The sequence below is a fragment of the Pelodiscus sinensis genome, chromosome 12 (assembly GCF_049634645.1).
Source record: "Pelodiscus sinensis isolate JC-2024 chromosome 12, ASM4963464v1, whole genome shotgun sequence".
In the NCBI taxonomy this organism is placed as follows: domain Eukaryota; kingdom Metazoa; phylum Chordata; order Testudines; family Trionychidae; genus Pelodiscus; species Pelodiscus sinensis.
The window spans coordinates 23,059,719-23,085,325 of NC_134722.1; the positions used below are offsets into that span (position 1 = coordinate 23,059,719).

At 44.7% G+C, this 25,607-nt stretch overlaps 1 protein-coding gene across 7 annotated transcripts in view; it reads right to left on the minus strand.

Moving 5' to 3' along the window:
* TDRD12 (tudor domain containing 12) overlaps positions 1-25,607 on the minus strand; it is a 234,520-nt gene that overhangs the window by 201,341 nt on the left and 7,572 nt on the right. For 6 of the 7 annotated variants that reach the window (XM_075940127.1, XM_075940126.1, XM_075940125.1 and 3 more), the window contains 6 exons: positions 24,342-24,494; positions 23,497-23,633; positions 21,443-21,562; positions 20,092-20,147; positions 10,228-10,313; positions 8,253-8,448 (listed from right to left, as the gene is read on the minus strand). In XM_075940127.1, the coding sequence (XP_075796242.1) occupies positions 8,253-8,448; positions 10,228-10,313; positions 20,092-20,147; positions 21,443-21,562; positions 23,497-23,633; positions 24,342-24,494 (748 nt within the window). Of the gene's footprint in view, positions 1-8,252; positions 8,468-10,227; positions 10,314-20,091; positions 20,148-21,442; positions 21,563-23,496; positions 23,634-24,341; positions 24,495-25,607 lie in introns of those variants that run through there. The other variant, XM_075940131.1, reaches the window with a different exon arrangement.

Sequence of the window (25,607 nt, forward strand, 5' to 3'; positions counted from 1 at the left end):
AACTAAATTGCTCAATGTATTCTTATGAATACTAGCCAATTAGCCTGTCATACGACGGGATTTTCAAGTCTCTCCTCCATGTCGGTCTTCTCTCCTGAGCCTCCGGTCTCTCGCTCAGTCTCTCTCCCCTCCTCCTACTGCCTCCTCCCTCTCTCAGCTCCTCAGCCTTCTGCCTCTCTCTCCATCTCTCTCTTCTTCCCCTCCTACCTCTCGCTCTCCCTTTCTCTTCTCCTGCTCCTGCCTCTCACTCGCTCTCCACTCTGTCTCTCTCTCTCTCTTTCTCCCCCTCCTGCCTCATTCTCTCTCCACTCTCCTCTGTCTCCATCGGGGATGCACGCTCTTCCAGACCCTGCCCCCTGGGCGTGTACGTCACCATACCACCCCCCTTCACCTCCCACCATGGTGCTCAGCTGACTTCTGCGCCGCTCAGCCGGGCTGTCACGTGGGAGCAAGCGGCACAAGCGGCCTCTCTCTCTCTCTCCTCCTACTTCCTCGCCCTCTCTCTCAGAGCTCTCGTCCACCTACTGCCTCTCTCCTTCTCTCCCTCCTGCCTCTCACTCTGTGTTTCTCTTCTCCTCCTCCTGCTGTGTGTGTCTCATTCTCTCTCTCGCTGTCCTCCGCCTCCTCTCCACCTCCTCCGTTCTCCTCCTTTTGAATCCGGCTCCCTTTCCTGATGTCAGAGATACACGCTAGTCTAGGCCCCACCCGCAGCTGTTCCCTCTGGGCAGTGCTGTTGCCTCCCGTCTGGCACTCAGCTGACTTCTGCGCTGCTGAGCCAGGCCGCCGCGTGGGAGCAAGCAGCTCAAGCGGCTGTTTGGGCCCTGTGCTGCACGGGGAGCGCAGACCCCAAATGGCTGCTTGCTCTCGCATGGCAGCCTGGCTGAGCAGTGCAGAAGTCAGCCGAGCGCCACAGCGGGAAGCAACAGCGCCGCCCAGAGGAAACAGCCAGCATTATAGAGTCACAGACATTGGGCTACTATATATATGACGTACGAAACTTATGGAATGAGTGTGAAGTGGTGAATGAGGAATACCCAATCAAAGGCAGTTTAAGATCTGTAACCTTTTAAGGCCAACAAAGATCCTTCAAAGTGTATAAATCAACTGATCAGCCAGGAAAATCTCTCCCCTACCCCCCTCCCTCCCTCTCAATGTAATAAGACAGCAGAAACCTGGGACCGGCCCAGAGAAAGTAAAGCCTCCTGCAGATCCCAAGGGATCTCCCAAGGAACCTCATGGCTGAGTCTATGGAAAGCTGACACTTGACCAATACTCCAGCCACCTGCAAAATCAAAAGTAATCTACACCGCACTTGCAGCCTGCCTCCAAACTGCCAGCTTTAATGATGTGGGTATAGGTAAGTACATATCACCTTACTCTAAGAAACTGTACCAATAAACAACCCCAAGAGCAATACTGCTCCAGCCCACCCCCCTTTGTTCGGATTTGTTCCTCAGCAGATTTGAGGAAGTGCAACAGAAGTCATATCTCGACTGTGGCCAGTATGGTTCTCTGGGCCTTTGGTAGGAGTTATACATTGTTCTCTTGAAACAGGGTGTGTACATGCCCAGAGTCCAGAGGGTCATGCAGGAGTCCTCCATTGAATGAAGGACTTCATCTGTTTTGGTTGCAAATAAGTTGGTCTTGTCGAAGGGAACGTCTTCAACTTTCTGCTGGAGGTCCCTAGATTCTTGGAGCCATGATGCTCTCCACATAACAGCCAATGCTGTGATCCAGGCAGCAGTGTCATCCACAACCATGGCAGATTGTGATGGCATGCCCTTCATGCATGACATTGAGCAAAATCAGCCTCTTGTGCTCTAGGAGAAACTGCAAGAGCTCCTGCAGTTTAGAATAGTTGTAGTAATCATAATCAGCAAGCATAGCAGTGTAATTTGCTGCTCTAAGAATCAAGGTAGCTGAAGAATAGACCTTGCACCCCATCATGTCCATCCGTTTATGGTTCTTGTCCTGTGGAGTGGACCTCATGTTGGGCTGTTTTGCCCTGTACCTGACCAAGTCAACTACTAAGGAGTTTGGGGACAGATGTGTAAAGAGGAAGTCCATACCTTTAAAAGTGTTAGAAAATACTTGCTGTCAGCCCCTTTTGTAGGTGGGGGCAATGGATGCTGAGTTTTGCCAGGTACTATTGGTGAGGTCCATAATGGCTTCATCCATCAGGAGGGCACTCCTAGAGGATGTGGAGGGCTGTAAAGTACGTAAGAGGTATGTAGTCAGTCAGCATGGCTTTCCACTGACCCAGAGGAGGAAACTCCCCTCACAACTCCTTGGTGGGCAGTGCTAGAGTTACCCAGCCCCACCTACAGGGAACAGGAAGTTAGAGCTGCAGGTATAAGAAAGGAAGCTCCCAGCTCAGTTAGAGCTCGGCTGCCCAGCAGGGAAGAGGCTATTTCCCAGCCCCAGCATCGGAAGGCCCTGCAGCACTGTTCTCCAGCGGATGACTGGGTTGGGCTGTCTGGGACGCTACCAGGTCCTGAGCTCAGGCCTAGACCGACCTGACCGCAGCTGGGCCGGGATCCCAGGACACGACAGTGGGAGCCGTTGCCTGCACCCACCGCTTTACTCAGGCCCTCCAAACATCTGCTAGATGCAGCTGAGTGGGCCAGACCAGCTGGACCCTTAACTGACCCGGATCCTGAGCCTATGGACACGCTGTCACCACCTCCGAGGAGCAACACCCAAGCCAAGTAGACCCTCGGGGCAACAGGGAAGTGACCCAGGGACAGCCGACCCCGAGGCTGCTGAGGACATGGAGGTCAGCTGGGCAGTGCACTGCAGCTCAGAGCCCTGTTGAGACAGTGATCCAGATGGCGAGTTACAGCTTGGAGCACTGCCGATCCAGTGGCCACAGCGCCACCACTACTAGGGCCCTGGGCTGGGATGTGGTGGAGTAGGGAGGGCCCGCATTCCTCTTGCTACCCCTTCCCCTGGATGGCAGATTCCCCCTGTGAGGCAAATCCCCTTCGCTTGTCAACTCTCCGCTAGCAAGGAGACCAGACCCCTGGCTCGGTCTGTGCCATCAGACCTTCGTATTGTAATTGTTCACTGTCTCACCCTGACCAAGGGCCTGGGCTCACAAACTGCTGTGCAGCCCAGTAGACTAGGTAACTGTTTGTTTGCCATCTCCACCTGACCAAGAGCCTGGGCCCCAAACTGTAGGGGAGCCCTAAGGACTACTGTTATTTTGCTGCCCAGCCCTGAATCAGGATGGGTCACTAGAACTGCTATTTGGCCAGCAGGAAGGCCCTTGAAGCTACGAACCTGGGGCTTACTGTGAGTCAGTGTAACCTCCTGCTGACCCAAACTATTACAAGGCGATATTCTCTTGCACTTCCAACAGGTTCCATTCTTGCACCAGGGATGATTTTAAATAGTTCCAAGAACTTTTTAAAATCATCAGATGGAGGGTGTGGTGGTAGAAATGACAGTCTAATCTGGTGAAGAGGAGTCATGTAGGGGGGACCTGTCTTCCCCCTCAGATAGAGAGATGTCGAAGTCAGATTGAATGGGCTCCGGAGAGTTCGGTGCTGTGGCCGATGATGTGGGTTGAGGAGACTGAAGTGGTCTTTTCGATGATGTTGACGGAGCAGTGTGATGGCTCCTATGAAAAGACCAAGACTCCCAGGGATGCCACTGTCCAAGGTGGAGGGGGTGTGTGGATAAAACCAATGTTGTGAGGATGTGGTAGAGGATGAGAATGTCTGAAGGAGCAAGACTCTCAAGGCAGGTACCACTGGAGTTGGACTTGAATGCTGAGATGAGAAACAGCTGTGTGGCTCGGTGCCAGCTTCATTGGGAACGACTGATGAGACTGGTGATCTCAGTGGGTGAATGGACCGCACTGATGAGCACGGAGATGGCAGTGCCAATGAGGCCCAGATGAAAGAGGGCGTATAGTGCTGTACACACTGCGGCAGCAGTGCCAAGGCTGAGTGTGTGGTACTGGAGGTACTGGGTTTATCGCCAATACTTACCCTCGAAGAGCTTGGTACCGGGGGTAGCGATCTGGCCAGGGAAACCCAGGTTTTAGGCTTTGACTTGCAAGAAAAGGTAGAGGGATTACTTTTGTCCATGCCTTTCGGCTTGTCTGACGGTTTAGGTCTGGGAGGAGAGTAGTCCTGCAGTGGCTGAAGAAAATTTTCGTAAAGATATGTCTTCAGCCTATTGGCGCGATGGCGGCATGCTCTAGATGTAAGATTGGAACAATGTGCACACTTCTGCGTCAGAAGGGCCTCTCCTAGACACTTTATGCATGAGGTATGTGTGTCATTGGCAGCGAGTGTTTTGTTGATGCCAATGTTACTGCCATGCTGCTTGGTGCCACTTCTGTACGAGGCTTTGTATGTGCCGCGGTCTCTGCCGGCAGCTTTTTCCTCGGTGCCAGCATAGAGGGTTTGCGTTTTGCCTCTGCCCGTGCCTTTGATGAATCAGGAGCCTTATGCTTGGGGTGGCATCTTATCACTGCTGGCCCCGTTGCCAAACTGCTTGTCAGATGCTTTTTGTATTGAAAATACAAAAGCAGTACTCTTGTGGAGAGGACGCTTTCTTGAGGGAGAATCTGCCCAAGGAAGAACAGGACCTCTTTTTTGACTCGAGCCTTTTCACAGTCCTTTGGGCTTGACCTAGTGGTTGCTCCTCTCTCCACTGCCACCCCAGGGGGATGGCAGAATAGGCGGTGTGGTGTACTCAGGGTCTGAAGCCGGCAGAGTCTTTGTGTCCATATAAATCATTTTTAATTGGAACTCTGGCTTTTCTTGTTCAGGATGCAAGTTTCTTGCAGCGAGGGCACTGTTACGTGGGGTGCTCCTCACCCAAGCAATGGATGTAGTGTTCATGCCTGTGCATCTTTTTAAAAATTGGCAAGCCAGGCATCTCCCAGGAAGGCAAGGTTTCAGCATGTGTCAGTGTGTGCCGAGGATTCAATTCCCTAGCTACTTCTCTTCTACTATTGTAAGTAAACAGTAAAAAAAAATTTTAAACTATAGCTTCGGAGATAGGCAAAACTAATGACTTAACTATTAAAACAAATTCTGTGGTAACAGTTGTCTGTCTACACTATGTAATTTCTCAGTAAGGTAAACAGGCGACTGCTGTGCTGCAACCAAAGCCAGCGATAGTTGAGAAGGCACTAAGGAGGTAGTCAGCTGTGCATGCAGACTAGCTGCTTCAGATCTCGCGCGCCGGCACCCCACATATGCAGACAACTGCAGGTACTGCTATCACATCGCCAATCAAGCCCAGTGGTGCTGGCACACCTAAAGGTGGAGCACCCCCCCCAAGCACACTCCTCGAAGTAGTAGTAATGGTGCCAAAGGAGTTAACGGAGGTTCCCCCATCAGTACCAGAGCAGAGACTGGAGTCAGTGCCTGGGACTAGACAGCATTGGAGTAGGCACCATACCCAGGGTATGTGGTGGCACAAATGTGGCCAAGGCCACTGAAGACAATGCTGAGTAACGCTCCAGAAATCACCCTTGGACTTGATTAAACAAAAAGGGGGTCCCAGAAGGGCCACTGTAGAGCATTCTGCCACTGAGGCTATGGCACCTGTTGCTGCTTGGTGGCAGTTGCTTCTAGATCAAGACCACCTTGAACAGTATGACTGATTCAAACCTGACAGAGGAGGACAGGGAGGTGCCAAACTTCTAGATGCCGACTGATGGGAGCTGGCAATCCATTGCATTGTGTGGCAGGAATTGATGATGTCGGTCAACTAAGATGGCAGACTTTCCTTTGGATTGCACCTAAGGACAGGTCAGCACCATGATTGCAGGGGACTGGTCTCCTCTAGATGGGGAGAATGGTGTTGTGAAATGCATTAAGTTGTTTGCCACCTCAACAGTCTCCATTGTTGAGGGAAGCGGTAGGAGTCAACCTACGCCTCTATGGGAATTTGGTTGACTGGCCCTCTTGAGGAATTGGGGGGGGGGGAGGTGGAGTGTCACACTTCCTCAGACTTCAATAAAGTTCTTGCCTTTCTGAAGCACAACCTAGCGCAATCAGTGCCTCTCGAAGATCCACGGTGGTGCCAAGAGTAGTAGTTATTTGGTGCAGAGGCTGACGATAGCACCGAGTCACTCAATGCCAAAGTAAAAGAGGTTAACACCAGGTTCCCCCATCTGACTGCGGGCCCAGGGCCACCTCCATTAGGAGAACTTTGAACCACTGTTCTCAATTCTTCAGTGTTCTGAGACTGAATTTGCAGCAAATGCAGCAGCTATCCTTCTGATGGCCCTAACCGAGGCATCTCAAGCAGGAGGAGCAATGGGACACTTTCTGGCATAAGCTTGGTGCAGGCCTGATCATTTGTAAACTCTGGAGAAAGTAGCATGCCATGCCACCAGGATTCTAAAAAATAAAGGAGGGGGAAACCTCCACAAATGATAACTAGAAATAGAACTATATACAAGTCTACTGAGTAAACGAATACTAAAAATTATATATGCTAAAGAGCTAGAAGAAAGAATGCTTGCACAAGCAAGAGCAATAGGATATTTCAACTTACCAACACATTGGCAATAAGAAGGAACTTAGGAGGGAGTGGATCAGCAGGGATCCATATTTGGCACCACAAAGGCACAACTCCAGGGGATGCCCAGATTGACCCTACAGGCACTGCTGTGGGGGAAAAAAACGACCAACCACCCCACACACCCCTGATTAGAATATGCATGAACAAGCACTCCAAGAAGAACAAGGCAATTTATCAAGTGATGTGTCATCCAGTTCCAGTTGCTGGCAAGCACAGGCCATAATGCTTGAGCAGAAAATTGAGAACGATGAAGAGTTGCAAGAAACAGAAGCAAAGGACAAGATTAGAGTAGTTTGATGTGCTCAGGAGAACAAAGAGAAGAAAGAATGAACTTATAATAAAGCTCAGTAAGGTCCAAGGACTTCCTCTGCCAAAGGCAATCAGTGGAAGACAAATCAGTAAAGACAAGTGAAGAGACAGATCAAGCTGGAAACTGATAAGGCCGACAGAAATGAGACAAAGAAAAAGCTGAACTTGGAAGAACAGGTACCACTGAAGACACTTATCCAAAGATTTGTTTGCTATGTAAGCTTTGTATTGGGAATGTGAACTCGTCAGCACACTAGTTGCTCCCCACCCTTGCTACATCTATCAGAATGAAGCAGCAAGGGGAGGCAGGAGAGGAGGGGGTACTTCAAAGCAGCAGTGCTGTGTGAAGTCCAGGGCCAGACCCTGGGCTCCACGTAGCGCTGCTGCTTTGAAACACTGTATGCAGCTCGGGGCCAGTTGGGGTCCCCAGGCTCTACGTGGCACTGCCACTCTGAAATGCCACAGGAAGCATGGGGCCAGTGAGAGACTGCTTGAGTCCTCCGCTGGCCCTATGCTCCCCACAGCGCTTTCGCCTTTGCTATACTTCCAAGGGGGAGGTACCCTTACCTCAATATTATTCAATACTAATTGAATAGTGGATGCAAAGTGCATTGATTATTCAATTGGCCGATTAATCTAAATTTAACATCCCTACTTTGTATACTATCAAACTTGCACATTTTGAGCATTTCATATTCTATTCTTTATGCCCCTGAAGACTTTATATTGTTTTTAGATTGTAGAAATATATTAATAGAGAGAGACCTGAACACCACAAAGTGCCTATTATCTCAGAAACACAATCCAGGAAACAAACCTAGAAGACAGTCAATATTTCACTAGAATTAACTAAGACTGAAAAGTTGTGTGTGACATTCTATATTTTGTGGTCTTTCTGTTCCATATTCCTTATGTATATATAATTGTGATATTGCATGTAAGGCACATAATGTGAGATATCAGAAGAGGTTCATCTTGAGCAGTGCAAAACAGTATATTCCTGAGGTACAGTGCTGGGAGCTTGGGGGGGGGGGGGGGAAGAGGAAGATTTTGTCTGGTGCCTTTATGTGATTCCTTATGCAGTCAAGTGGGGTGTGGGACTCCATTTATGTCTGAGAGTGAGAATAGCTCCTGCAAGGGTTTGCTAATAGTCACTAGCAAAGCACAGAGACATAGCTGAGGACGGACAGTTAAGGGGACATAGCAGTCCCACATTCCCAGGCTACACACCAGTCATACTGTATTCAAGTGAAAAGAATGGCTTTTAGAACAGAAATTGTGTAACCCAGTGCAACCAACACAATTAATGTCTATGTAGTATGGAGTTAACTTCCCACACCCTTTTCTGGAAACTATACTAGGCTTCAGAAGTAAGTATACACTGTACTCACCTGTTCCAAGATTGTGTATTTTCCCCTGCATTAACACAGGCCAAAGAGCAAGTGCAGGATTGATCACAGTCTCTGGAGAAGACTTCAGACTTAATAAAGACCATCGTTTTTGGTTTTTTCCAGAATTAGCTGTGTTTTCTTTAGTCATCACATAACAAGCAAAGTTCTTTGCAACAAGATCATCATTAACACATACCTACAAAACAACACATTTCCTAAACATTAAGACAAGATGAAAACATGATTACTAAAAGTTAATAAACTGAAAATTCACAATGTATAAAATATAGTTAAAAGATTTGTATGTCACAATAGAACAATGAAAATTAACAAAGATCTATTTGTGGATATTTTCAGCAAAATATCTTAACAGCAAAACAAAAAGTGACATTCATTTCTACTCCTTAGAATGTTGGCAATGAGTGTGACTTTGCAACAACATTATGGGGTTCCAAGCTTACTGCCACTTATTAATTCTACAGCAGTCTGTTCACTTAACATGCAATCATTTCCTTCTGCAAACCCTGAAAACTGATTGTGATTGGAATGTCAAGCTGATTTCCTTCCTTCTCATACATCACTAACAAGCCAAACTATGTCCTCAGCTACATTTGTGCAAACATGTCATCAAATGTCATGGACCAGTGACTGCCACAGTCTCCATTGGTTTCAATTATCCAGAACAGATATAACTAATTGGATATTAGTGAGTAATTATTTGAAAGTGCACAATAGGGAATATAATAAAGTTTCTTCATTCCACTTGATCTTGATAATAGAAATAGTAAACATATTTTGGTAACTAATGTAAGCAGGTATTATTATTAACACATGCAAGAATATACAAATTAAGGAGTAGAAGCACAGTAAGGAGAATCTGCCAAACAGCCAATTCACCGCCCTTGTCACACAGAGGGTTACTACTGCAAAGCAGTGGACTTAAGCCACAAATTTAGAGTAGTTTTAAAAGGATAATAGTCTAAAACAGACAGCATGAAAAGTACTTAAGGCCAACATTTTCCAATTTGGGTATCTAATTTAGATACTAGCATTCCTATTTAGAAACCAAAACACCACCAGCCTACTTCTCTCAGATGCTGAGAACTTGCATTTCCCGTTGAAGTTAATGAGAAATGCATTCTCCACTAGGAAAACTCTGGGAATATATTCTTTATTGTTTGGGGGATTTTTTTAAAGGTAGCTGGAGTTTCAGGTACTTTACTGAGTAGGCACATTAGTAATTAACAGAATTTTGGATTCTTCTCAACTGCTGTCCTTGAAAGACAAGTGTCCACCTTAAGAAAATCATGCACTCCCATTATAAATGGCAAGCACGATTAAAAAAATAGCACTGAAGACAAGACAAAAGGCATCTTAAAAAAAAAGGTTAATTTTTTTTTAAAAAGAGGGGGGAGGGGGACAAACAGAGAGCCAAGGTTTTAATTTAAACGAACTCGTTTGGCCCCCAAAGGTCACAACTGTGAACATCCATCACACATTTACAATTTTTCCTCAGTAGTCTGTTTCAACAGCAGCCTCATGACCTATCAAGCCAAATCAGAAATTACACATTGATTCATAAAGAAACAGATTTTCATCTAAGCAATTATTTAAACTTTAAGATTTCTCTTCCCCCCTCCCCCTCCCCCGCACACACACACAAAACCACAAGAAGGCTACACATTCAAAACACTTCCATGCAAAATTGTGAGAGGTTTTCCCCAGTTAGCCATTTTTGGCATAACTGATGAACAAAATACTTCCTACAGTTATGAAAAATGCATTTAATTCATCCTCCTAAACAGGAAGTCTCCAACTCGAACAGGTTGTATTCCAAAACTTTTATAAGTTGGCTGTTTGGAACTTCAAACGCATTTTCCCATAAAAACAATGTTATAAATGGTTGTTACTAATGTGACTACGGTGACTTAAAAATCTGTCTCTATAGAGTATTTATAAGTGTAAGATACTTTACCTTCTCATCTTTTATTGTTACATAAAGATAAACATCAAAATTGTCATCTTCTATCGCACATAACTTTGCCTCGATCTGGGTGGTTCCTAAATGTAATAAAACAGAACCCCCAAAACATTAAAGGAAAATAAATATTTAATACCTAACTCACTCAATTTCCCATCATAGATCTCTTCCAATGTTTTCATTGCTTCTTTCTGCACTAGGCCAAAAGAATTAAAGCAGTTTCATTAAGTTGTATACAACAGATGTATTAAAAGACAAATTACTGCCACATTGTACCAGTCAAAAACTTCAACCAATATCTTATTTCAGTCATGTTTTTGCTATATGAATTAATTTCATACTAGAAAAAAAAATTGTGTAGCACCATAGGGTATGTCTACACTTGCACCCTCTTTCAAGAAAGGGATGCAAATGAAGACATTTGAAATTGCAAATGAAGCCAGGATTTAAATATCCCAAGCTTCATTTGCATAATCACATTATGGAGCTATTTCGAAATAACAGACACTGTTAAAACATGGTTATTTCGAGAGAAACCCCTTCTCTCAAAATAACTGGTAAACCTCATTTAATGAGGAATAAGGGTTATATCCAGAGAAGGGTTTTCTCTCAATATAACCGCGTCTTAACAGCGTCTTATTTTGAAATAGCGCCATAACGCGATTATGCAAATGAAGCACAGGATATTTAAATCCCAGCTTCATTTGCAATTTCAAATGTCTTCATTTGCATCCCTTTCTCGAAAGAGAGTGCAACTGTAGACATACCCTTAGAGACTAACAAAAAAATATACATATACAGTATCATGAGCTTTTGTGGGCACAACCCACTTCTTAAGATGAGTGCACTCATTTGTCTTTAAATACACCTGTTGATGAGTGCACTCTGAAGAAGTGCTTTGTGCCCACAAAAGCTCGTGAGATAGATAGATCTATCTATCTCTCTCTCTCACACACACACACACACACACACACACACACACACACACACACACACACACGTTAGTTTCTAAGGTGCTACAAGACTAAGGATGTTAAATTGCAGTTATCTGGCTGATTGGATAGACACAAAATGTTGTTAAGGACCGCTCTGCAGAACCACAGCTACATTTTACTATATTTAAAATGCAGAGACACAGTATCCCAGACCAGCATGACTGGTAGGTTGTGGAGTGGTTTTAGACATTTATTATTGCCATTGTCTGGCATATCAATTACTAGTTTTGTATTATTTCCAGTCACATACTAGGGATACCTACACATCACACAACAAATGCCATTTTGGATTGTAACCTTCACCTAGACCTTCACTTTGCATTGTAACCTCTATACTGGGTCAGAATATGACACTAAGGTGATACAGAAAGTCAGTCTAGTACTGACAAAGTCAGTTTAGTCTGATCAACATGTGCTCACGCTATGACGTGGGACACCCTACCAGACGATTAATAACAGGAACCAAGGGCCATCAACTCGGTCTCAACTACCAGACTATCTGGGAGTTCAATAATAGGGCTACAACTTCTCAGCCAGGAGCACAGAGGCAAATTTAAAGAGATCTATAAGCAAGTCTGCCCACCACCACATGCACACAGACAAGACTATATAAAAGGAAGACCAGCAGGACTTTAAAGCCTAAAAACACAGACCAGACCTCAGGAATCTCTGTAGGGATGAGATGAGACTGGGGAACTACATTCAGGATAATCTTAATTTTCCAGAGATCTGTAACTCATGTGCTATGTTAAGAATAAGTAAAGTGGCTATGTTAAGAATCTGCTTTGCTAAATCTATTTACCTCACCCACTCACCTGTCACGTTGTCATTAACGGAAAAAAGGAAGTTACTCACCCTGTGCAGTACTGAATGTTCTTCAAGGTATATGCCCCCGTGAGTGCTCCACTATTGGTGACCCCTGGAGTCGCAGATCAAAGTCTTTCGAGCAGTTATTGGTTGAGCTGCACATGCACAAAAGGCACCTCGCATGTGTGGCCTGACTCCTCCTCCTCCCCCCCCTTTCAGTTCCTTGTGTACACCCAAGAAAGTTGGGCTCTGAGTAAAGGGGAGGAAGTGAGGGTCATGGAGCACCCATGGAGGGACATACCTTGAAGAACAATCATTACGCACAGGGTGAGTAACTTCCTTTTCTTCTTCAGGTGACATCCCCCATGAGTGCTCCACTGTTGGTGACTACACAGCAGTACTCACTATGGAAGGTGGGACTTGAAGCCACTGCCTGTCCGCAGAAGCGAGCCCCACTGTAGCCACTGCTGTATCAGCTGACAATTGAGGGATGATGGCATAATGCTTGGCGAAGGTATGGTCAAAGATTGCAGTTTCAAGCACTGAACGTAGTCTTGGAGTGGAGAGGAGTGATTTATTCCAGATGGAGTAACAATGCACCATACAGGAATATATTCACTTGGGAGATGTGCTGGGTTCAAACTGGCATATCATTGGATCTTTCAGCAATGGAGAAAAAGAGGTGCTAAGAATTACTGAAGTCATGAGTCCTGTCTATATAGAAAGCTAATGCACATTGTATGTCTAAGGAGTGCAACACTGCCTTTTTTGGGGATGCATGAGGTTTCAGGAAAAAAAAAAAGTGGCCAAAACTATGGTTTCACTAATGTGGAATGAGGTGCTAATCTTTGGTAGAAATGCATAATGCAGACCTAAGATAACCCTGTCTTTTGAGAAGACTGCATAGGGTGGTTCAGCCATTAGTGCACCTATCTTGCTGACCCTCCTCACCAAAGTGATAGCGACAAAGAACAACATTTTCATGACAAGGAAAGACAGAAGGCATGTGGCCATGGGCTCAAATGGAGGCTGCAAGAGGCAGTCTAGCACCAAGTTCAAGTCCCATGAGGGCACTGGGGCCTATGTGGAGGATAGCGATTCAGAAGACTCTGAAGGAATCACCTTGTAGTGGGGTGCACAAACACAGGTGACCCACTGCTGCCAAGTGCACCTTCAGGGTAGAGAGGGACAGCCCAGAGGTTTTTAGATGTAGCAAGTCGTCCAAGACAACAGGAAGTGAAGTAGTATTGGGAATGAGGCAAGCTTGACGACACCAGAGGGGAAAACGCTTCAATTTCTGCAGGTAAGTAAATCTAGTACATAGCTGCCTACTGCGGAGGATGACAAATCTCACTTGTTCAGAGCAGTGGGACTCAAGTCCTTGTAAACAGAGAGGAGCCAGGCGTGAAGTTGAAGGGTTCAAGGCTGAGGATGGAGTAGCTTGCCTCTATTCTGGGAGAGGAGGTCATGGTGGTGAGGAAACGGGAATGATGGTGCTATCGACATGCAGTGGAGATATGGCACACAGGTTGCCAGGACCAGAATAACCCGAGCCCTGTAGGTACAGATCTTGCAGAGGACCCTGAGGATAAGCAGAGTTGGAAGGAATGCATAATAGAGTGGTTGATCCCATCGGATTACAAAGGCATCTCCCAAGGAGTCCTGTCCCAGACCAGTCCTAGAACAGAAATGAGGGCACTTGATATTCCTCCAGGTGGCAAAGTGATCTGTACATAGATGGTCCCGAAAGTGGAATGTGTGTGTCCACTTGGCAGGGTGTAGTTCCCACACACGTGATCAATGAAGAAGCTGTGGCTGAGGGCATCCACTGTGACACGGTTTACCCCAGGGAGGTATGCTGCCTTCAGGGTAACTCCCTGACAAATGCACCAACTCCACAATTGTATGGCCTCTGCACAGAAAAATGGGAAACGGGCTCCCCCATCTTTAAATAAAACATGGTAGTCATGTTGTCCATAAGTATGTGAACAGTCAAGTCGGTAATGATGCTTTTGAAGTGTACACAAGCATTCCTCACTGCTGAGAGTGAGTAGATTGATATGTAGAATTGTTTTGTGCAGCAGCCATCTGCCCTGTGCAGTGTGCTGATTGACGTGCCCCCCCCCCCCCCCAGTAAGGATTCATTAGTAGTGACTTGCACAGTTGGCTTTGGCTGGTTGAAGGGGAATTGAGACATCTACCACTGAAGGGAATCCAATACCTTCCTTGGGATGGTGATTAGTTCGTGGAGAAGATGGCAGGATACGGTGTAGACTGACACCAGCTAACATTGCAGGCCGTGAAAATGCAGTCATGTGAAATATACAACATATGTGGTGGCCATATGACCCATTAGCTAAAAGCATGTACAGACTGTGGTGGAGGGAGTTATGGTTAGCACACTGAAGCAAGGTCCTTGTTCAGGCCCCTCACCCTGGGACATCTTCTTTGTCCACAAATCAGCCAGAGACCCTTTATGGTGTAGTCACCCGTGCCTTTTATTGTCAGTTTCCCACAACCTCCTATGTACAGAGTTTTTGGATTACAGCAAAGAGATAGACTGTCCTTCTGCCTCGGAAGCACACTCAGTCACCCTCTGACTTATTGCTCCTCCCTTTTCACTTCCCCTTTGGCTGCCTTATATAGCCCTCTGGCTGAGGCCCACAGCTGCTTCCATTAGCCCTTCAGGCCTGGGTTTGCTCAGCTGGCTTTAATTGGCCTTTTCAGTCAGGCTGTAGTGGCAGAGCTCTGGCTTAGCCAGCAGTCAGTCTCAACAGCTATGCCATCTCGGATGGCCAAGAACCGATGCTGTGGTAGGTACTCTCGGGTGGACAGAGTCAAGATAGGTCCCAATGAACTCTGTCCTAAATGAGGTCTGGAGTTGATTTCTGGTCATCTATTAGGCGTCCGAGGTGGTAAAACAAGAGTCTCGTCTTTCGGACTATATCGGCTGCCTCAGAGACCAACCCTTTATGAGGCAGTCATCTAAGTAAGGGAATATTTCTACCCCATGTTGTCAAAGGTGCAGGGTTACCACTGCAAAGACCTTTGAGAAAATGCAGAGGCAGATGATAGGCCGAAGGGAAGTGCTCTGTATTGAAAGTTTTCGTCACTGACGGTGAAACATATGTATCTCCTGTGACCTGGGTGTATATTGACATGAAAATATACATCCTGTAGGTCAAGGGGTGCAAACCAGTCCCCTTCGTCTAGCACCAATATAACCGAAGCTAATGAGACCATCTAGAAATGTTTGTGTAGGAATGCTTAGTTTGAAGAGGTCTGCAACAGGTCTCCATCTGCCTGTACACTTCTCAGTATGGAAATAATTCGAGTAGAAGCCTCTCCTCCTAGAATGCATTTGAGACCCTCTCTATTGCTCCTAAAAGGAGGCGGTCAACCTCTTGTCTGAGATGGTTCTCATGGAAGGGGTCCCTGAAAAGGGCATGGAAGGGTAGTTGGAAGCAAAAGCAAGTGGATAGTATATCCCGTGTGGATAATGTCCAAGACCCACTGGTCTGATGTTATGGTGTCCCAATGGATAGAGGAAGGGACATAATCTGTGGGTGAAAAGATGGTCGTAGTTTATTGGCACTGGATTGATAGGGAGATCGGGCAGATCCTCGACCAAGTCCTCAAATTTGCTGTTTGGTCACCTGAGAAGAGGAGGAGTAGGATTGTGGAAGACATTTCCTCTGAGGGCATTGTCTGGGATAATTAACATCACAGGACCTTAGGTGGAGTTGAATATAACTATCTCTGTTCCTATGTAGGGGTGTATCTCTTTCGGTGGTACAGTGGCATGTACATGCCCAAGGTAGGAAGTGTCATTCTGGAGTCCTTACTACTGTACAGGACCTCATCCATTTGGGCAGAAAACAGTTTAGCCTTGTAAAAGGGAAGGTCCTCCACTTAGTTTGGAGGTCCTTGGGGACTGCAGCTTCTTGGACTCATGATGCTCGCCATATTACAATCGCCGTGGTGGTTGCCCTGGCCACCGTATCTGCCACATCGAGAGAGGATTACAAGGCCATGCACACAACAGTGTGACCCTTGTGGATGATAGACCATAAAATTGGCTGTTTGGAGTGCAGTAGATGCTCCATGAGATGCGCTAAATTTGAATAACTGTCAAAATCATGATTGGCCAGGAGTACTGAATAATTCGCAATACAAAGTCGTAGAGTGGCAGAGGAATATATCTTTCTTCCAAAGAGGTTGAATTTTTGGTAATCTGTCACTGGGGGTCAACCTGAACTATAGAGTTTTGGTACGATGATTCGCAGTGTCTATGATGTACTTGCGATAAGCTCGTTTGGACGTAGGTTGTATTAAGGAAAGGTTCTGCAATATTTCATCTGACACTTCCATGATCAAATCATCAACTGGTAATGCAACCTTAGCCTGAGGGGCAGAATGAATATTCTTAAGGAGGTGATGCTGCTCTTCCTTCACCTCCTGAAGCTTACTTTCCTGGCTGGTGGCCACTCTCTTGAATAGTTCACGAAATTCCTTCAAGTTGTCAAAAGGACATGTATCATCTGGGATCATGGCCTTGTCTGGTGGTGATGATGAGTTATCAGTTGGTGACTTGCTGGGGAAAGGTTCATCAGGTACCTCATCTTGAATTTGGCCTTCCTCTTCCTCAGAGTCAGTTGCAGTTTGAAAAGTACGAGACGGTGAAGGTGGTAGACGTCTCAACTGGGGTAGATGCAATTGTGGAGTGATGTCTCTGTGGTGCCCAGTGCTCTCATGGGGCCCAGAGAGGCGGGTACTGGGGGACAAGATAAGGCCTGTGCCAATGGGAAGAAGGGTGGTGGTGCCTGTCATGAAAACTATAATGGTATCTTGAGGTCATGGGGGAGGAGTGCTGCAAGGAGAAGACACTCTTCTGGTCATCTTCTGCAAAGGCTGTACATTCAGACAGTACTAGTAATCTGACAATGTGGAAAAGCATAGGGTGAGAACTACATCAGAGAACACTCCCTAGACCAGGGGAGGGTAGAGAGAAGCAGCATGCCAGGCATCATGTCATACCAGTAAGTCAGTCTCGCGTCGTCGGTGCCAGCTGCTCACCGCACAGACAATCGTGTGGTGAGGCCGATGTCCATGACAGTGCTGATAAGGTGTTCAGTGTTGCATGCTCAGTCAACAGCACCGAAGACCTGTGTGGGGCCTGCTTGGCCTGCAGTGCCTATGTCTTCTTTCGTACCGTGGTTTGACGTTCCACCAAAGTCGGTATCAGTGAGGGTTTCTGCATGGCCTCCAATGCCAAAGATATTAGGGTTGGCACTGAGGGGGTGCAAGTCCAGAGGTGGTAGTGCAAGTAGGTGACCTCGGCACCATGCTACTGGAAATACCCAGCTAGTCCCCTTTACTAACTCCAGGAGTCGGAGAGAGAGATTTTGCCAGGGAAGCTCTTTTTTTGAGGCCTTTCATGGCAAGCGAGAGGCCAATGTCTTTTTTGATGCCTCAGGCTGAGGCTGTTGAGACTCAGAGGGTTGCATGGGCTTCAAAAAAAATCATCCAGAGACAGAGCTCCCTGTCTTTCTTGCTCAGGCCGTCAGACTTCAGCAGTGCTCATTTTTTTAAGATACATGAGCCTCTCCAAGAAAGCACATGCAAGAGGCATGGCCATTTGTCAAGGGCTCACAACAAGAATCACATTTTTTGAACCCAGGTGAGCTCGACATACCTGCAGTCATCACAGTCCAAATATTGTGTTCCTTTCTTTTATTCTTCTTAAACCACAACAGTAGAAGAAGGTGGAGGGCCTACTGCCCTGTGAGGGAGGGAGGGAGGGAAGGGAGTGTGTGTGTGTCTTTTTTTTTTTTTTTTTTTAAAGGTAGTTAGAGCAGAGAGTAGATAACTAAGCATCGACGAAAAAAAGTAAAAAACTAGGCTGAGCACCTGAGGAGAAACGCCTAAGGAGAAAGACGAGCTCTGCAACCAAGGGTGGTAAGCAAGGAACTAAAGGGGACAAGTCATGCTCACTAGGAGACAAGGCGCAAACAGCATGAGGCACCTTTCACGCATGAATGGCCCAACCAAAAACTGATCATAAGACTCCAATTTACAGCTCCGGGATCAGTCGTTAACAATAGTGGAGCACCCCAGGGAAATCATCCAGAGAAAACAGAGCCTCCATAGCCGTTGGACTCTGGGGATGTGCACTAAGTGACTAGGGACTCAGGAGGGCTGTGGCACTGGTTTTGGGGTCTAAGGCAGCCAGACTATAAAGTTCTATTTTACAAGAGGGTTGATGGGGTGCCACGTTCAGGAACATGCCTGAAACCCTTAGAGCTAGGGATAGCAACTAGTCATTAATCAGACAAAGCAGAGCTTAGAACAGGGGTGTGCAATAATTTTCAATGTGGGGCCACTTCAAGAATTTGAAGTAGTATGGGGCTGCACTTTTCTACAATATTAAATGGAGGGGAAGAGGAGTCTTGGACAGAGTTTAGGTACAGGAGGGAGCTCTAAGCAGAGCATAGGGTGCAGATTCTGGGAAAGTTTGATTTAAGAAAGGGTTCTGACTTGGGCAGGGGTGCAGGCAGGTGGTCATGGAGGGAGGTTGGATGCCAGAGGGGGCTGTGATCTGCAGTCAGGATGCAAGAAGGGATACAGAGAGTTCGGGCACAGGAGAGGGGGGTTGTGACCTGGAGCAGGGACTTGTGACAGGGAGAACTGGGGTGTCAGACGCAGACTCTGGTTGGGAGGCACTTCACATCGGCTGCTCCCACCCAGCAGCCCAGAGGGACCCTCAGGCAAACTTCCAGCTGTCACAGGCCCACACACCACTCACGCTGTCTTCAGCAGTCAGGAGCTTTGTGTCTCTCTACATGGTACACCTCTCGAGCAGAGGGGGGCTGTGAGTCTAAGTGCTGCACTCACCCACCAACACTGCCCTTACACCTATCAGCCAGTTTCCAGTCAATGGGAGCTGCAAGGATTAAGCTAGGGATAGCGATGTCATTTTGTAGTCAACTATACGATTAACTGATCAATTTAGGCTCATTGGTTAATCTTGTCAACTACACTTATTCCCTCCCTCCCCCACTGCCTCTGTACCAGAGGCAGCAAGAGGGATGAGAGCGAGAGCCAGTGCTTGTGGGGAGCTGGCTTTAAGCAAGCTCCCCATGAGCACCAGGTCCGCAGTGCTGCCTGCCTCCTTCCATGCTGCTGCCTCTATCAGAGGCAACAGAGAAAGGTGGCTGCATGGTGAGCTTGGGCCCACCATGGGCAAAGGCTGCTTTACACTAGTAGCCCCTCTCCATGGGGGTGTCTGAGCTTCCCACAAAGGCTGTTCCACATCCCATGAAACGGCCTTTGTCTGTGGGGAGCTCAGACCCCCTCCCCATGGAGAGGGGCTACTTTATTAGAGACAGCATCACAGGGCAGCAGGCAGCCAGTCCATGAGGGCAGCTAGTTTTTAAACTGACTCCCCTCATGGACTGGTTCCGCCTGCCACTCCGTGCTGCTGCCTCTGATATAAAGGCAGCCAAGTAGGGTAACAGGGGGGCTTCCCAGGAGTAGGGGCTGGGAGCGCACTGGCTGCCAACCTGACCCCCAGAGACTATTGAATAATCCTGTAACTGCTAAGATTTCATGCAGTTACACTACTATTCAATTACATGATATCAAACATCCCTAGCTGGGGGCAGAAGTGGCGCACAAAGACCCCTCTTCCTTCCAAGGGACACGCTGCTCAGAGTCACACATGCTGGCCCCACAACTGGCTGCTCTGAGCTGCATGTGTGGCCACAACAGCTGGGAGGCTGCCCAAGGGTCCCACTAGGCTGCACTCAGCGAGATCTGGAGGCTTGGTGAGCTGGATCCAGCCTGCAGGCCATATTTTGCCTGCCCCTGGCTTAGAAGCATTGAAGATCCAGGATTCAGATCCTTTTATAGTGGACTGATCCCCAACCAGAAACACGGACTGAACAAGATTGTAACATTTCCTGTAACAGATTAACCACCTGTTCATTTGAATTCGTGTGTCATTTTCACAATATTCTTGGTTTTTGGTTTTTTTTTTGTTGTTTTTTTTTTTTACCTTTTAGAAGGTTTTGGAAGTACTGAATAGCTGCACTGTCCCATCTCTTTGCAGGTCTAAAAAGAGAAACAAGATTATCTCCCTGTAGTGTAAAATAGGTGTTTTCTCACACACTGCTATTTTATATGGTAGTACACTTAAAATACTTTTCATAATTTAATTCAACAGCTAAATCAAATATAGCACACTACCACAGATGACAGTCGAGGCACCATCTCTGGAAAAAACAAAGAATGAATTAGATACAATACAATATGAATACTTTAAGAAGTTTACTACATTGTGCATGAATTCAGATTAGTTAATGACAGCTGTTTTCCAGCTCTGACATTAAGATTAATTGCATATTATTGATTTAGAACTACTTAACACAATTCTGTCCATTGACTGTGCCATTCTTTTTTTATTTTATTTCCAAAACAAGATACAGGTTGGACCTCCCTGGTCCAGCACCTGACCAGACCCTGACAAGGGAGTTTGCCACTCTGCCAGCCCCACAAGACCATGGGCTCCACAACTGGGGCTCTTTGGTCTAGCTACATCCATGGTCCTGCTGGACCACAGATATTTCTAGATAAGAAAATCCCAGAACATAGAGGTTTAAACTGTATTAGTAAAAAAGACAAAACACTTTGGTCTATGCCCTCAAAGAAAGTTTATCTCCAAAAAATAGAATGGGCAGTTAAATTATAAGAGCATATTACTTTAAATAAAACAGTTGGCTATTGTGAAATAAAGTTTAAGTATAACAAAAGATTCCCAATATAATCCATAAATTTATGCATCCTGAATCCTTGTTAAAATATGTAAGGGAAAAAAAGCACACACTTTAACTCCTTAAATAAGTCTTTTGAATGCCTTATCTCCTCCTACTTCCTATACAGATGGCCTATAACAATAATTATAACACCCTGAAACACACAGAATGTAACTTAAGTTACATTCCTCTTCCAAATGAAAGACAATACTAGAAAAAATAAACCACTTGGGTCTGCCTAGTGTTAGTATTTTATATTGAGTTGGTTTCCTGCTGTTGATCATTTGTTAAGTAGTGACCTTAACCTGTGCTACTTAACTCATTTTGGTGTCATGATCAGGTCCAGTTTTTGGTGACCTTGAAGTGGTTTTTTTTTTAACCCAACAACCAACTCTCTCTCAGAAATCCTATCCAGTCCTTTAAAACTGGAAAAAAAATACCAGCAGCCACTGCAAGAGTGATACAAAAACATAGGCAATGACAAAAATCCCACAGCAATCCAAAAGATCTTACTAAGGACAAAAGCCTAGGCAAAAAAAGCAGATTTAAATTGTTTTTGTGTACAGTACACTATTTCTCTCAAGCCATACTTACACTATTTTTGCAGAGTCTTCACAGAAATCTACACGCAACGTGACTGGCTTTGTGCAATAGAGTCTAAACTTTTTCGCTCTATATGGGAGTTTCATAAATGCTTCCACTGCAACTCGAATGCTTAACAGTGGGGAAAAAAAGTTTAACAAAATTAGGTAGCGCGACCGGATACAAAATCTCAATTTTTCACGCATCCTAGGCCTCAGCAGCACTCCCATATCCCATCCCGCTGCAGCTCGCAACACAATTGTCTAGTAGCATGATGGATTGATTTAAACCAAAACAACTGAAATCACCAATTTGAATCATGATTTAAATGTTTTAAAAAGCAAGCAACCTTGATTTAAATCAGTCTAAACTATGTTTTGCATTTGGATTTTTTAGTTATTTTCTAGAGTGTCTCATTTGGTTGGTAACCATTAAAACATACTGATTTGTAATGAAATATAGCATTTATACCAATTTTGATGTTCTTTTTTGCTAGCTGAATGAATATTACATGTATTTAGACTTATCAAAGCACTGTATAACTTAACTTACATGTATTCAGATTCTTAATTTTTACTATATATATATATATATATTATATTAGAAAAACGTTAGTACGTATATCAATGAAAATTAGAAAATTTACCAAACCATGCTTTGCATTTAAACCTAACTTATTAATTAATCAAAGGAAGCACTGTCTGTAAGGTTGGTAAACTGAACTGATTATTTCCGGTCACTAGGTTCCTTCAATATTTTAGAACCAAGAACTCATCCTCATACATTATTCTTCTTAGATGGTGCAAAAGGCAGCACCTGTAATCTGATTAATGCATGCCTTTATTAATGTACTAGTGCTACTAGCGTTACACTGCGGCGGCAGTGACGTTTAAATATCCCACCGCGCCTGCGCCACCGTCGCCAGGGCCGACGTGCCCTCTGAGCCAGGTCCGCCCCCGCCACACATTCCCGCGCTCTGCCATAGCCACAGCACTGCTACAGCCACTGAGCACGCCTTGCAAAGGTGTCCCACCGCCGCCCACAGCTGTCCCACCGAACACGCCAGGGAAGGCACCCACGGTGCACCCCATCGCAGACAGGAAGACGAAAACAAGCTCCTGCTTTTTCAACTCCCAACTGGTTACTTAACCAAATCATTGAACTGAACTAGATAAGCAAGCAAAAATTAAGAAAATATCAGCTGTCAAAAGCTAGTTCAGCACTTAGCAAACCCCATTTCAAGGTGTTTAGATAGTGATATCTACTGTCTCAATGGTATGATTGTCCTTAAAACTTTGCAGTAAATATGCAGTGTTTAATATTTTATTTAAGTTACTGTAATATTTTATGGTAATTTTTCCCCTTCATGTAAGCTGTCAATTTCAAATTAAATTTTAAACAAGTTTTTAAAAATAAACCTGTGTATTTTATTTTTAAAAGGATTAATTTTTATGCATCCTTTCCAGGAATTGCTTTGTCATAGGCTAACTGGGCAATCTTGTTTATTTCGCTCTCCAAGAGCAAGTTGAAGACATGGAAACCCATTACTGCTAGTGTCACCAGACATAAGCATGGAACAAATTTTCGAAATCAGCATAATAAAAGCAGTATTTCTCAAAGTGGTCTTCAAAACCACGTTGAGAAACAGGCTAATTAGCCATGCCAGTTTGTTTACTTACGGGCACCACTGCTCCCATTGGCTCCAGTTTACTGTTTGCAACCAATGGAAGCAAGGGTTTAGCTACTTGTTTTTTAAAGTTACAGACCAACAAAACTACCCCTCTATGCCATAAGAAGTGTGCAGTGCAGAAATATCCCTAGAGGTATCTAGCCTCTGTAGTGACAAATGTAACACTTTATACTTTAAATAACGTTGGGTAGTATTTAAGACTGAGAATGATCCCATTATATGCCTAATAGCATTTGCAGGACCTAACTCAGTCTTCATAATTTAAACTACCCTGGCTTTCTAGTTGTAGTCAATATAAATCAAGATTAAAAATACTCAAGTGCATTAATCAGAAAAAAGCCTTCAGCATAACTTTGTAAATCACAGTAATACATACTTTTTTGTTTTAACAGGAATATACTTGGCATAATCTACAAGGAAACACTCTGCTAGATAATGATCAGCACAGAACAGGATCGACTTAACAACAGCTCTACACCAGCATCTCAGTTCTTGACAGAAAACCACACAAACCTGGGGGAGGAGAAAAGATACGTATTGCATTGGACCTAGATTTGTCCAAATTATATATTCACTTCTTGAATACATATATAGCTACAGCACAAAGTTACTTACAAACAGAAAATAGGTTTATCTCTAGTTTATGCTTTTGCAGCATAACTATATATTATTTCTACAAATGTATAAAATGCATATGTGCTCATCCTGTAATTTAAATTACATAACATTAAAAAGGACTGCCCAAATATTCAAATACATTTAAACCAATACCACAAACTTTTCTCAAAAGCCCAAGAAAAAGACAGTGTAGTTAGGGGTGTTAACCTGTTAATTGGTAAACACACTGCTAAGCATAAGGCTTACCAATACCTGGCAAGGGCCAGTTAAACAGTAAGAGTAATTCTGACAGTGGCCAGCTGTGCCAGGCCAGAGCAGCCCTAGCTGTGGAGGGGCAGGAGGCAAGACTCTGCTACAATGACAAGACCAGGTAGCAGGACTAAGGTTAAAACAGTTAACAGGTTAAGCTCTATAACTTAACTGTTTTAACACTCCCTAAGTGTAGTTACATTTTAATGAACTACAATGGAAATACTTTCAGGGTAAGAAATACAAGCTGTGATTCTAATAAATATACACACATACCTCTAACAATCCAATAAAATACTAGAATTTTCTACTTCCCTCACAATCTTTATGTAGCAAAACAAATGAAAATGTTACCTGCCCTTCTTCTAATGTTAATGGCTTTACTTCCTCCACATCTGTGTTATAGAACTGATTCATTTCAGCATGAAGTTTCTTATATTCCATTTCACGGTCTACAAAAGGCCTGCATCCTTTTATAATGACCCAAAAGCAACCTGGATCTTCAATCTAATGAAAAGGTGACACGTAATTAAAACCACAAAAAAAGATAACAATGAGCATTATCAGGTGCCAAGTGTAAAAAAATACCCCAAATGCACCGCAAGCCACATATTTCCAAGAACATCTCAGCAACACACACACACAATAACCATTTTAATGTTGAGAATGTTCAAATCACGCAACTGAAATATGTACTATGAGTACGTTTAAAAGGTCAGAGATTCTATAGGCTTAAAAATCAAATTTTCTGACTTTTACATTCTGTCATTAACAGGTGAATGGAAAAATCTTTTAGTGTGTTTTCTCTCTCAAACAGTACTTAAAGAGAAGACTGAGAGGGGACATGACAGCAGTTTTAAAGCATATAAAAGGGTGTTACAAGGAGGAGAGAGAAAAATTGTTCTCCTTGGCCTCTGATGATAGGACAAGAAGCAATGAGCTTAAAATTGCAGCAAGGGAGGATTAGGTTGGACATTAGGAAAAACTTTCTGTCAGGGTGGTTAAACAATGTAATAAATTTCATAGGAAGTTCGTGGAATCTCCATCACAGGAGATATTTAAGAGCAGTTTGGATAGACATCAGGGATGATCTAGATGGTGCTTGGTCCTGCCATGAGGGCAGGAGACTTGATGATCTCTCAAGGTCCCTTCTAGTTCTAGCATTGTCTGATTCTATGAAAGTATTTTACATGCTATACTCTTGGATTAACATCTGGTTCACCAAAATTCTGCTAAATTGCCAGGAACAAATACTGAATGTTTTTCAAGAGACTGCATTCCAGGGTCTCCAATCCAAAATCATAGAGAAGAGAGCTGGGTTCTCTCTCCACCTCCCACATCTGAAGCATAACTTCTTTGAACTGTTTCACCTCTCCACAGTGCTTTGAGCTTAAGCACTGATATTCAGGTTTTTTCAAAGTCCACCTGCCAGGCAAGTTGGCTTCCCCAATTTTTTTATCCTGTAATTTTCTGCAGTTTTGGATGAACTCAACAACCAAAGAAACACGGGCAACTTCCAAAGCTAACACACTCATCTTCATGTTTCCTTAACATATTTATCCCAACATCTGTAAAATAAACTTTTAATTGAAATAATCCATCCCTTCTGTGACATATGTT